Source organism: Lynx rufus, unplaced genomic scaffold (assembly GCF_022079265.1).
Source record: "Lynx rufus isolate CCGP_SWC_20201006 ecotype Redwood Valley unplaced genomic scaffold, mLynRuf1.p SCAF_16, whole genome shotgun sequence".
NCBI classification, from domain to species: Eukaryota; Metazoa; Chordata; class Mammalia; order Carnivora; family Felidae; genus Lynx; species Lynx rufus.
The window spans coordinates 22,507,321-22,519,835 of record NW_025814830.1 but is presented as its reverse complement, the minus strand read 5'-3'; the positions used below and the strand labels follow the sequence as shown (position 1 = coordinate 22,519,835).

At 46.2% G+C, this 12,515-nt stretch overlaps 1 protein-coding gene across 3 annotated transcripts in view; it reads left to right on the top strand.

The window, feature by feature from the left end:
• Nucleotides 1-12,515, top strand: part of ABCC11 (ATP binding cassette subfamily C member 11) — a 60,002-nt gene that overhangs the window by 17,558 nt on the left and 29,929 nt on the right. For all 3 annotated transcript variants that reach the window (XM_047078359.1, XM_047078357.1, XM_047078358.1), the window contains exons 7-13: nucleotides 141-288; nucleotides 446-594; nucleotides 1,920-2,027; nucleotides 5,404-5,664; nucleotides 6,887-6,958; nucleotides 9,349-9,473; nucleotides 11,299-11,371. In XM_047078359.1, coding sequence (XP_046934315.1) covers nucleotides 141-288; nucleotides 446-594; nucleotides 1,920-2,027; nucleotides 5,404-5,664; nucleotides 6,887-6,958; nucleotides 9,349-9,473; nucleotides 11,299-11,371 — 936 coding nt within the window. The remainder of the gene's footprint in view (nucleotides 1-140; nucleotides 289-445; nucleotides 595-1,919; nucleotides 2,028-5,403; nucleotides 5,665-6,886; nucleotides 6,959-9,348; nucleotides 9,474-11,298; nucleotides 11,372-12,515) is intronic.

Here is a 12,515-nt window from a genome sequence, read left to right as displayed (position 1 = left end):
TCAAACAGTGCAGAATCAAACTCAGGTATTCAATCCACATCTGGATTTTACCTTTGGGCATACTCCTGGTTGCCATACTTCTGCTGGGCTGAACTCTCCTGCCCTTGTCGAAAGAAGCTCTTGCTGCATTCTGACTGCAGGTGTTCCTGAACAGAAAGATTGTCAAGATACACAATCACACATCTGAGGTTAGTGACCAGCGCATCTGTGTGACCAGTGAAGTTCTCACCTGCATCAAGCTGATTAAAATGTATGCATGGGAGAAACCATTTGAAAAAATAATTAAAGGTACAGAAAATCTGGTTTTCTGTTCTGAGCCTTGGGATGTCATGGTGGGCCAAGCGTCTCACCTTTTGGGGAGTTCTTTCATGCTCTGGGGGCTGTTCAAAGCTCTAGAGAATGTTGTTATGGTTAATTCCAGTGCATTGGGGTTTTAATCTCTCAGACCTCAGAAGGAAGGAAAGGAAACTATTGGAGAAGTCTGGGGTCATCCAGAGCCTGACCACTGCAGCCTTGTATGTAGCCCCTACAGCAGCCACAACAGTGATGTTCCTCATCCACACGTGTTTACAAAGGAAACTCACAATTTCACTAGTAAGTGCTTGGGATGCTTTGTTTTCCTCCCATACTGATGGGGAATTTTCTTGGGTGTTGTTTCATAGACCATGCCCTTCAAAGATCTGAAGGTTTTGCAAATAGATAATTGGTGTTGATTTTGACTTTCTAGACTTTTAGGATGCTCAAACTTTCTTCCATCTCAACCTGTCTGAGAAACTGACATACCTTCAGTAGCAACTGTGGGAGGGAGGGATGATAAAGTCATCCGGGGATGCAAGGGAGGTGGAAGGTGCTGTAAAAGCCCCAATGATTCTGCTTACATACCTTGAGAATCCTAAATTAAGGAGTTTCTTCAAATCCAAAATGGAGCCCTGAAAATATGCTTTAAAAGGAAAGCTAGAGCTTATTCTGCCTTGTCTTTGTGGTCTGACCCTGGCCCAGAAAAGTAGCAGTTGCCTTTTAGGGGTGGAATCCCAGTTCTCTGAGGAGAAAAGTCAGGGTGCTGCTTTGGGAGAGTGGGAATCCAGATGGGGCTTGGGGCAGGACACTGCATCCAAAACAAGATAGGGAGCATTTGAGAGTCTGCAGCCAAGGACTTATTTGTGCTCCAGACAGCAGGCACCCCTACTTGGCCCAGGCACACCAGAGAAGCACCCCTGAAGGTCTGAGGGTGGATGCAGGGGCTTTTATAAGGAAAACTCTCAGCAGGAGTTTAGGGCCACACTGCACTCACACAGTGAAGGATGAAGAAAGGAGTAGAGGTGGGGCACAGATTGGAAGGTCCCCAAGGTACTAGGGGTCACATTCTGGGATCCTGAGAGCTGAAGATGGTCTGCTGTAGTCAGGAAAAGTCTCCAGGACAGAGTGAGACATAGATTAGGCTTGAAGTACAGGGAGATTTTGAATATTAGAAAAGAATACAATATCTAAGGCAAGGAAGAATAAATATGATTGTAATAGCAATAATAGTATCAAACCTCATTGACAGTAGACAAACTCACATATACTTTCTTAGTGTTTCCTCAACTTTGTTCCTGTGCTCACTTCATGATTTTGGTACTATGCCAATCGGAACACTGAGCTTGTTGGGGGAGGGGACCTGACCGAAGTTTGCAGAATCACCCAGTACCAAGCTACACAGGAGCCAGGCCTACAGACATGGAGATCTTAAGATGAGTGCTCCTTCTCCACTTTTTCCAGTATCCCCAAAATACTGGCTTGGCCCCTGACAAGTGAAGGATCTGCCTGTCAGAAGCTGTAGGGTCTGGCTCTGTGGTTTCTGGCTCAGGGATGAGGCTTTAGGGAGCAGAGAGAGCAGAACAGGGATGTGACGCTCACCGCCTACTCCCCTCTTCATACAGGCCTTCACAGTGATAGCCACCATGAATCCCATGCGGCTCTCAGTGTTCTTTGTGCCCTTTGCAATAAAAGGTCTCGCAAATTCCAAGTCTGCGGCAGAGAGATTCAAGGTGAGTTGTCAGAGGACTGTTTGCATGGCTCTCTGCTGGGGTGCTCATTTGCCTTCAGTCACCACGATGTTCCTCCTGAGCATGACCCGAAGCCAAGGCAGAGTCCAGTGTCAGTGGAGAGGGATTGGCTAACTCAGTGACCTCCCGTACGGAGGCTGGTGTGGGGGCTGGGGAGACTGATGAATCAGGCTCCGGGGAGATCTTAGGATAGTATACACAAACCAGGTCTCAGACAGGAGGTCTGCAGACCCTGTCCAGTTTTGTATAGGGTTACCATGATGGTTTTGGTTAAAAAAAAAAAATATTTGTTGTTTGCATTTAAAAACTGGAAATTTTATGTAAAAATCGGATTTCTGGATTCCCCTGAACAATCAGAAGATCTGGGAACACCAGACCCACATTCTCCTGTGGCCACAAATGGCTGGAGCTGAAGTGATAGCTGCCCTATTGAGATGAGGCCCTCAGATACAGTTTGCCACAGCCTCCACTGTGTCCTATTGTATCTCCAACACTGGGGCTGTTTTTCCTACTATTCATCATCTTAGCAATGGTCTATGTGACTTCTTTACATAGTTGGTCTTGCACCTACAGCATCTGAGTTTAAAAACCCTAATCCAAACTAATTTTAAAAAGCTTTTTTGTAGTCATCTCATTTATTTTATTTTATTTTTAATTTTGAGAGAGGGAGGGAGAGACAGGGGGAGAGAGAGAGAGAGAGAGAGAGAGAGAGAGAGAGAGAATCCCAAGCAGGCTCCACACTGTCAGCACAGAGCCCCACATGGGGCCCAAACCCATGAACCGCGAAATCATGACCTGAGCTGAAATCAAGAGTCTGACGCTCAGCTGGTTGAACCACCCAGGCACCCCTAGTCATCTCATTTGAATGCATGTAGTTCCCAGCCTATATCATTGACTCACACATTTATTCATTTATTCAAAAAAGTAGTTATTGAACCCCTACTACCTGCCAAGTACTAAGACTAAGAATACTATGGTTAGCGTGGCCGACAGGGTCCCTGCTCTCAGGGAGTTACAATCTGGTATTAAAACAAGACAACTAGCACGTGAATTAATGGTCAAAGGAGATAACATCAGAAGAGCTATGATGCCAGTAAAACAGTGTGATGTTCTAGAGAGTACGTGAGGGAGGGCTGGGGCAACTTTGGGTGGGCTGGGCCCCGGAAGGCCCCTCTGCTAAGGTGACTTTTGCTCTGAGTAATGATGACTCAGCTTCAGGAACAGCAAGTACAAAAGCCCTGAGGTTGGAATGAACTTGGCTTGTCTGAGTAAGGACAAGACAGTCCTTTACTGCCCCAGGAGCTCCACCTCCACCCCAACACGCTGACTTCTCTGCTGCTGATCAGGGCCCCCTGCTGCCTTCTCCCTACTGGCATGCTAGGCTCTCCCATCCTCCTCTCTATGCCCATTTTCACTTGTAGGGTGGGCAGAAATGAAGAAGCTACAGTCTGGACTCTGAAGGGTGGGCAGGAATGTTTGAGGAAAGAATGCCAGGAGAGACAGCTTGGAGGTCAGAGTTTTTGGCCAAGGATGGGTGTAGTTATGGTGGGAGAAGGGTGCAGAAAGGGTGAGGGTCAGGGCAAAGCTCTTGAACCCTGGGCTGCCCCTCCTGGAGACATTTAGGGGCTGGAGTTGCATAGGGCTGCCCCTTGGATGGGCACTAGCTCTCCAGGTCCCCTCACTCATCAGGGCGTCTTCAATTCCTTCTTCAGTCACTGAAGTTTTCTATCTGGCCATGTAGGCATTTGACTTTGAGACCCCCAAGCTGGAAGGGGGAGGAATGATCCCTTCCTCTTCCTTTGTGCCCCCTGGTGCTATAACCACCTCCCAGCCTGCTATGTCCTTTGGCTTTTGAAATACGGGGTGCCAGCTTTCCAGGGCAGGGAGAAGACAGCGGTAAGCCCTCAGGGAGGACCCCTCCTTGCAGGTGGACACAAGTAGGAGGTGAGCCAGCTGCTGCAGCTGTGGAGACCTGTATCCTGAGGCTCTAGAGAGGGTGCCCCAGTGGGCACTGTGGTAGGGGTCTCCAGACCATTTTTTGTCTGTGCTGTTTGTTAAAAACAAACAAACAAACAAACAAACAAACAAAAAACAAAACAAAAAAACAACAACAAAAAACTGAGAACTGAAAAGCACTGAATGGCATAAACAAAATTAGAGTCTGAATATACTTAGAACATTTGGGGGTAAGAGGATCCCGTGTTTCTGTTCGCATTTGTTCATATCTAGATGTGTTGTTGTCATATTGACTCATTAAGCCAGTATATCACTCAAAATTTATTTAACAAAATTACGATATATGTAATAACAATTTTTTTGTAAGCAAGGGAATGAAAACCACAAAATTTGGGACAGTGGTTATCCGGTGGGGAAGGCATAGAGGGTTTGTCCACACCAAGCAGGGGAATAAGATGAAGAAGAACCCCACGGATAGGTAAAAGTTATGGATTTGGGGTTCAGTGGTGGACTTATGAATATTCATTAAGTTATTAAAAATACCTAAACAAGTAAGTGCCCAGCTGACTAACAAAGAGGTGCATGCAATTCCCAATGATGACTGTATGTCTTAACCCAAATGTTATAATTAATCCAATTCAATATACCTAATGTTCAATTATAAAAAGAGACCAACCTTTTTTTCTTGTGAAAATAGCTTTTTGTTTGTCTTTGTAAAATACTCATTGTAAAAGATTCAGACAATGCAAAAGATGCAGAGAATAAAAACCGCTCAATCTCCACTACCTAGAGATAAAACCATTGTCCAAAATGTCAAGAAATCTCTTTCTCGATCTCTTTCTAAGCAAATGTCCAGGGAGAGATGTGTGAATATAATTTCACTGCAATAAGATTATACTTCCCACCCACCTCTTTTAATGCTAGAATTCATGTAGTTCGACTCATATTTCACAGTCAGGGAGCTGAAGACACAGGGAGAAGTGACCTGCTCATGGCCACACTTTGAAATGGATGGCCCTGAACAGTTTCCCACAGTGTGCTATGTGGGCAGACCTTCTTACTTTTAATAGTTATAAATGAAATTTAATTAGAAAAATGGCACATCTATATGATGATTCAACAGCTGTTCTCACCCGTCCAAAATGAAACAGAAAAGAACTAAGAGTGCTGGCAGTTTGCAGGTATGAAAGAGTGGCCCAGTGGTCTGAAATTTGGAAAACCCTGATCTAGAACTCTCACAGGTAGGGCCCAGCTTCCTCTTAACTGGTGGTGGTTCTTTAAACTTTTACCGTTTACTAGAAGTTTATAAACCAGACCAACAGGCAGGCCGGCAAAATGGGCACACATTCCTATTAGACTAAAGAACTGAATTCATCCTTCCTTTTTTCTTTTGTCTCTACAGAAATTTTTCCTCCTGGAGAGCTCTGTTTTATATGTCCAGCCATTGAAAGACCCCAGCAATGCACTGGTTTTGGAGGAGGCCACCTTGTCATGGCGAGACGCCTGCCCTGGGATTGTCAGTGGAGCCTTGCAGCTGGAGAAGAAGGGGCACATTCCCGAGGGGGTGACCAGGGCTCAGCCACCTCTAGGAGCCCTCAGGCCAGAGGACACAAAGGGCAGCCTAGCCCCAGAGTTGCACAAGTTAAACCTCGTGGTGTCAAAGGTAGCCTTATCGAGGCCACACAGGCAGGCCGGCTGCCAGACTTTTGGGGCCTAAGGCCCGAGCTTCCTGCCACCATTCCCTTGGCTAAAAACTGCCCTCTCTAAATCCCTCTTTTAATACCAATTATTCCTGGAGGGCAAGCACAGGAAGTCTTTCATGCTTTAGTGGGAACCAATTGATCATCTACAATTTGTTTTCTGATAACAAGATCCAGAATACTATGCTATATGCTGGGAGAGAAGGGGAAAGAGACCAACATTTATTAAGTTGCTAGTATGTGCTGGGAACTACCCTACACGTTTCCATTTGGTTGCTCTGTGAACTCACCTTATCTGGTTTCTTCTCTGACTAACATTTGCAAGGGCTAGCTTCCCTTCTTGTCCAAATTTCGCCTCTGTACCTTCCTCCTGGAAGTGAAACTAGGTGAGGCCCCACCCACATCTCTAACCTCTTCTCCCACTCATTCCTTCCACACCAGCTACACTAGCCCTCTCATAGCACTTTGGCAGCAGACCTTGTTCCTGTCTCACGACCTTTGCCCCTGATGTTCCATGGTTTGGAACCACCAGATCTTCCTGTGTCTGGCTCTTTCTTGTCATTCAGGTCTCAGCTGCAATGACAACTGCTTTAAGAAGCCTTTGCTGGCCAACCCATCTATAATTTGCTTCGGTCACAGCAGCAAATTTCATTTTACTTAAATCACTTATCTTCATCTGATATTATTTGTTTGTTTGTTTGCTTATTTATTTCATGGTTTATCTCCCCCTCCCCCATCAGAATATGGAATGAGAGTTCTTTTATTCATTACTTGGTACCTAGGAGAAACTTAAATACCATTTAATGGATGAATGAATGAATAAGTGTATGTATGCATGAATTCTGTGAGGCTGACTTCTCTGTGCCCATTTTATACATGAAGAAACTGAGGCACAGAGAGGATAAATGACTTGCCCAAGATAACAGAGCAGAAAGGCACAGATCCGGAACTTGGGTTTGTTGCCTGATAGGACCACCTATCCATGAATTCCTTTCTGTCACTTGCATGTGACTTCCTTCCTTTGAGATTGTGACATCCTACCCTCTTGAGCTTTGCTAGTCTGAGAGGCCTTGGGGTGGATGTGGTTATTTTGTTTTCTATTTGTCATTTTGTGTTCAAACAACAGACCCACCCTGGGTGAGTAGGAGGGTTGTGCTGTCCCAATGTTCCTCCTTGGCTTTGCAGGGGACCTTGTTGGGGGTCTGTGGCAACACTGGAAGTGGCAAGAGCAGCCTTTTGTCAGCCATCCTGGGGGAGGTAAGTGACTTGTGACTGCATGCATGCCCATCCACAGGCAGCCCAGGGACTCCCAGGCTTGAGTTCCCCCAGTCCACCTCACCATCACTTTCTTGCTTGATGGGATCTGAGCCAATGCAATTTTTATAAATTGAGAGCAGTTGGGCATGCACTGAGGGGGAGGTGTGTTACAAATGTGCCTCCTTCTCACCCTCCAGGAGTGCTGCCTCTTAGCTCACCCAGAGATCTGCCCTCACCAGTTCTCTGTGCTTTCCCCACCCTGTTTGTAATCAATCAGCTCTCGGGGTGATGATACAGGGTGTCCCAAAATTTAATATGATAATAAAAATCATCTCATGAAGCCAAACTCAGAGTGAGACAGGTGTCCTTTGTGAGAGGACATCAGGAGAGCAATGTGGAGGGAGGGAGGAGGAGGAAGAAGGAAGGAGGGGCAGGGGAGAGGAGGCCCTCCTGCATGGGATGGGACAGGACAGTCTTACACTTACACTCCAGCAGTGGAATTTACATGCCTGATGGGTGCCCCTGCCCCTGAGATCCAAACCCTCCCAGTCCAGTCTGCAGATATTCTTGAGGTCTGCTTGGTCTGCAGCCAGGCAGACATGTGCCTCAGCCTACCCTTCTTCCAGTTTCCAAAAAGCCCTAACCTGTTGCTCTAAAACAATTGAGATCACATTGCACACTTTTCACTGAACAACACTTTAAAACAGCCATGGCATCTGGTGTGAATTTATGGCCATCTCCCCAAGGGGGTTCTCTTCAGTACTTCCCCGCTCAGCCCCAGCCGCACCCAGCCCTGGGCTGCTCTCTCTCTCCCCTCCTTTCTTTGCCCTCCTTCCAGGTTGTTGGGAGGACTCGCAGTTTCTTTCTTTATCTAGCTCTTCCCTCAGCTTTTCCCAAATGTTATAGTCAACCTCATCACTTCCTTGGAATGTGGTCATATTGTCCATGGAACTCTCTCCCGACAGCTCATCTGTTCATACTCCACATGTGATGGCCTTGCCCCAACTTCTTGGAAATGGGGAAGATAAGATTCTACTTAAATAAAAAATAGTAAAAATAGTTTGAATAGTACTTTCATGCCAGGCCCTGTGCTAAGAGCTTCCTATTTTCTCCTTTAACTTGGAAATAATCTCTTGAGGAAGGCAGCCATTATGGCCAGTTTATAGGTGAGCAGATGAGGTTCAGAGAGGTGACTGGCCCAAGTCACACCACAGCTGAGGGAGGAGCCAGGGTAGAAACCCAGGTCCACTTGATGTCAGAGCTTCGCTTTTCACAATGGCAACGTTTCCTTGCAGCCTCCATCCAAGGCCACCTTTCTGTGTGGCCAGTGGTTTGTCAGTTTCCTCTTGAAATGAACCAGTCACTTCCCATCTAATAAAGGGAGACAAAAAGATGTCATTTTAAAGTTTTGTTCTAATTAATTAAAGCCTGGCTCCAAATCAGAAGTAGGAAGCACAGGATCATAAAGAGAAAGGAACACAGGATGATGATATCTTATGCTGGGGTGGTGGGGATGGGGGTTACAGTCTTTTTTTTTTTTAAGTTTATTTATTTATTTTGAGAGAGAAAATGTGTGCGCAAGTGGTGGAGGAGCAGAGAGAGAGAGGGAGCGAGTGAATCCTAAGCAGGCTCCATGCTGCCAGCACAAGCCTGACTCAGGTCTTGATCCCACAAACTGTGAGATCATGACTTGAGCTGAGATCAAGAGTCAGACATTTAACTGACTGAGCCACACAGACACCCCTCCCCCCAGCTCTTTTTTAAAAGGGCTTTTAAATTTACTAAACAGAAAAGCAGAAAGACACTAAATACCCATATACCTACCATCTAGATTCAACGGTTTGCATTTGCATTTTTGCCACATTTATGTAGAAACACATTTTGTGGAACTATTTTAAATTACAGAGATTGTGAGACTTTTCCCACTTAATACTTCATCGTGATGTCCCCCCAAAAAGGACTTTGTCCCATCTACACAGGATTACATTATCACATCTAATGACATCAGAAATAATTCTGTTGATATCCAGGGATGGTCAGAGATGACCTAGAACATTCCATCTCACCATGAAGACCATGGAAGCACCACTTGCTAGAGAATGGGACTGGAGAAATAAGAGAAAGAAAAAGTATGGGGCGGCTTCAAGGCAGACCTTGGATTTAGTCACAGCAGGAACTGGCCTGGTTTAGCTCTGGCTCCTGTCCCACATTCCCAGGACCTTCCCTCAGACTCACTGGTGGGCCTGGCAGGACCATGTTAAAACTCCCATTTACATTGGAGAGCCCCGAGGGTCCCAGGGGGTGGTGGGTCACTGGACACTGTGGCTGCTGAGCCAGACAGGGTCCTCCCCTGTTCCACCCAGTCCTGAGGCTGACTCCCTTTGCTGCAGATGCACTTGCTGGAGGGCTCAGTAGGGGTGCATGGAAGCCTGGCTTATGTCCCCCAGCAGGCCTGGATCATCAGTGCTAGCGTCAGGGAGAACATCCTCATGGGAGGCCAGTACGACAAGGCCCGGTAAGCTTCTGGGAGGGCCCCGGAGGGACACAGGTGCGTGGGGCTGGTTGGGGGAGGGATCCCCAGCTGTGAATAGTAATTTGACAACTGCCAACACTTGCTATGTGCTTACTTCTATGTGTCAACATATTTCCTCCTCGCTGTGAAAGAAAGATTATTATCATATCATTTTCTAGATGAGTCAGTTGAGGCCTCAAGAGGTGAAATGATTTGCCTAAAATCACAGACCGTGGAGGATATGATAGAATCAGGATCTGAACCCAGTTGCTATCAGAAATTCCATGCTTACCTGTTATATTATAGGAGTCAAAATAACCCTCTCCCTCCAACAACGGTACTTTAAAACTTCATTTGTATTAATGAATTCCCCACCTCTAAGTCAAAAGGTAAAGCAAATAGGGTGATGAGGTTGTGGGATGTAGAAGAAACCAGTACTGGTGAGCCACCACCACCATCCTTGCCCTTTGTGGCCTCTATCTCCCCGTCTGGGGTTTACCTGCTTCAGACATGCACTTGGAAGTTAGGAGTGAAGTCCATTCACCAAAACAGCCCTCAATGCTATAGCTGTGCTTCCAACTCTGGTGGACCCTGGCCTCCTTTGACCATTTGCTTGATTTTATAATCTGCCCCCAGTAGCAATGTTGAGGGGGATGGATGTACAGGTGTACGAACTGGTCACCTCCAGCTGGCTGTCCTGTGGGCTCCTCAGTGTCAAGTCCAACACCAGCTCATGAGCGCCCTGCTTGCCCAACCCCCATCCTGCTGCTTCTCTTCCCAAGTTGTCCAATTTGGTTTAATGACATCAGTGAACTGTGTACCCCAGCAAGACTGACGCCTCATCTTTTGATGCTGCACATCTAATTTGTCACTCACATTGGACAATTCTGTCTCCTATATATCTCTTGTATTTGTCTCTTCTTCTTCATCTCACTGCCAGTTCTTGCCTGCTATCTCTTGCTTGGACTGTTCCCGCTGCCCCTGCCCTTGGCTCCTTGTCTCCAGTCTTCTGCTCTTTCCACCTTGTGTCCTGCCTGCAGGGCAGCCATCCCCAAACACAACTCTCATCTTGTCATTGCTCTGCTTTCAGACTGATATAGCTCACAGGGCAGTTTTTTTAAATATATGAAATTTATTGTCAAATTGGTTTCCATACAACACCCAGTGCTCATCCTTAAAGATGCCCTCTTCAATACCCATCACCCCCCCCCCCTCACAGGGCAGTTTTCAAGTATCTGGTCCAAAAGAAATGCACCAATTCTTAGACTCAGCACTGCTAGGTGTTTAATGTATAGGTAGTATCACCCATGAACACAAAGGCCCATATACCAGAATGCTCATATTACACATTGTTAATAGTACCAAAAGACTATAAAGAACCCCAATGTCCATCACAGGGACAGTGGTTAAATAATTTATGGTGCAGCCATATAATGAAATATTATGGTGCCATTAAAACAACATAAACCTATATATGCTGCACACAAACATATTTGACCACATTATTTCTGAATGAATATGTAAAAAACTATAATAGTGGCTGTTTCTGAGGTAAGAAACTGAGAGTCAAAGATGGGAGAGGCTTGCTTTTCATGATATCTTTTGTTGTTGATGTTGTTCTGTTCAAATATTTACTAAATGCACATATCAGATTAAAAGAAATGAAGGGAGGAAGGAAATGCAAAAAGCCTCCCATGCTTTACTGTTAAATGCTGGATCAAGTCCAAATTTCTTAACATGGCGTGAGAGACATTTCCCTTCCTGACTTGGAAAGGCTGCAGGGCCTGTGGCTGGGCCACCTGTCCCTTCAGTTCTCTGTCCTTTGCAGGTACCTCCAGGTGCTCCATTGCTGCTCCCTGAACCGGGACCTGGAAATTCTGCCCTTTGGAGACATGACAGAGGTGAGTGGGAGGTGAGCACCCCCTGCCTCTGCTGTGATGGTGCCTTTGTAGTGGTTTTTCTGGGGTCCTCATGCTGCCTCCCTGGGTACGTAGAGGAGGGATTCCAGCCCTTCCTTCCCAAAGCAGCTCACGGCCCTGTAGCTGCTGACTCAAAGCCTTCCCCACCCAGGGAGGGAATTGGGGCTCATCTTATAGTGAGAGCTGGCAACAAGTCTACCTTACCCCACAAGGATGGGGAGCTGACCTCAAACTCCACCTTTGGAGCAAGAGCAGTGGAAACTCTGTGAAGATGAGAAACCTCCCATCCATTCCTCTTTCCTTTCCCTCCACTCCCTCCCTCTCTGCCCCCTCTGGCCAGCTCTTCCTTTGCCAGTGGGAATAACAGCCATGGCTTCCCAATGGCGATATGATTCACATTTTCGTGATAATTGACCGTCTTTCACATCTGTAGCCACTTTTAATCTGCATAAAACCTTTATAAGATAAAAGGACTATTATTGTCTTGATTTTATGATATATTAATAGCTCAGTCTGCTGATCACCAGATGCAAAATTGTAGCAACCTGAATGCATTGTCTTAAGTGAACCTCAGGTAACTCTAGGAGGTCAGTGCTTTTATTATCCTTCTTTTAGAGATGGAAACCCTTTACCCTGTAAACCCTTGAGAGCATAGAGCTCAGTTGTCTTATTCAGGGCTATCTCTTCAGTAGAAAGAACAAGTTCTGGTTTGTAGAATGGCGTCAATAAGAGTATGGACCTGGTCAAGCTTGAGGTCTAGATGAGCTGATATGTACGAAATGCAGTGAATAGTGCCCAGCTAGAGCAGGCGTTGGTTTATCATCACAGCACAGTAGACACTTAGTAAGCATTTGTTGAGTGATGACTCAATGCAAAACTAAGCCTTTGACTGGGTGAAGCAGCCTGTCCCAGGGCACACAGTGGTGAACTAGAGGCAGAGCAGTGACAGGAGGTTGCCCTGCTGCTCTTTAAACTCTGCTTCTTTTCTACAGGGACCATAAGAGTTCATGGTAGAGCAGGGATGGGGACTTAGGCCCTGGCACCCTTATCTGCAGAGATGACTGAGGGACTGGCCAGCCAGCAGGTGCTGGCATGCTAGTCTGCAAGGGGACCCAAAACATGCTGT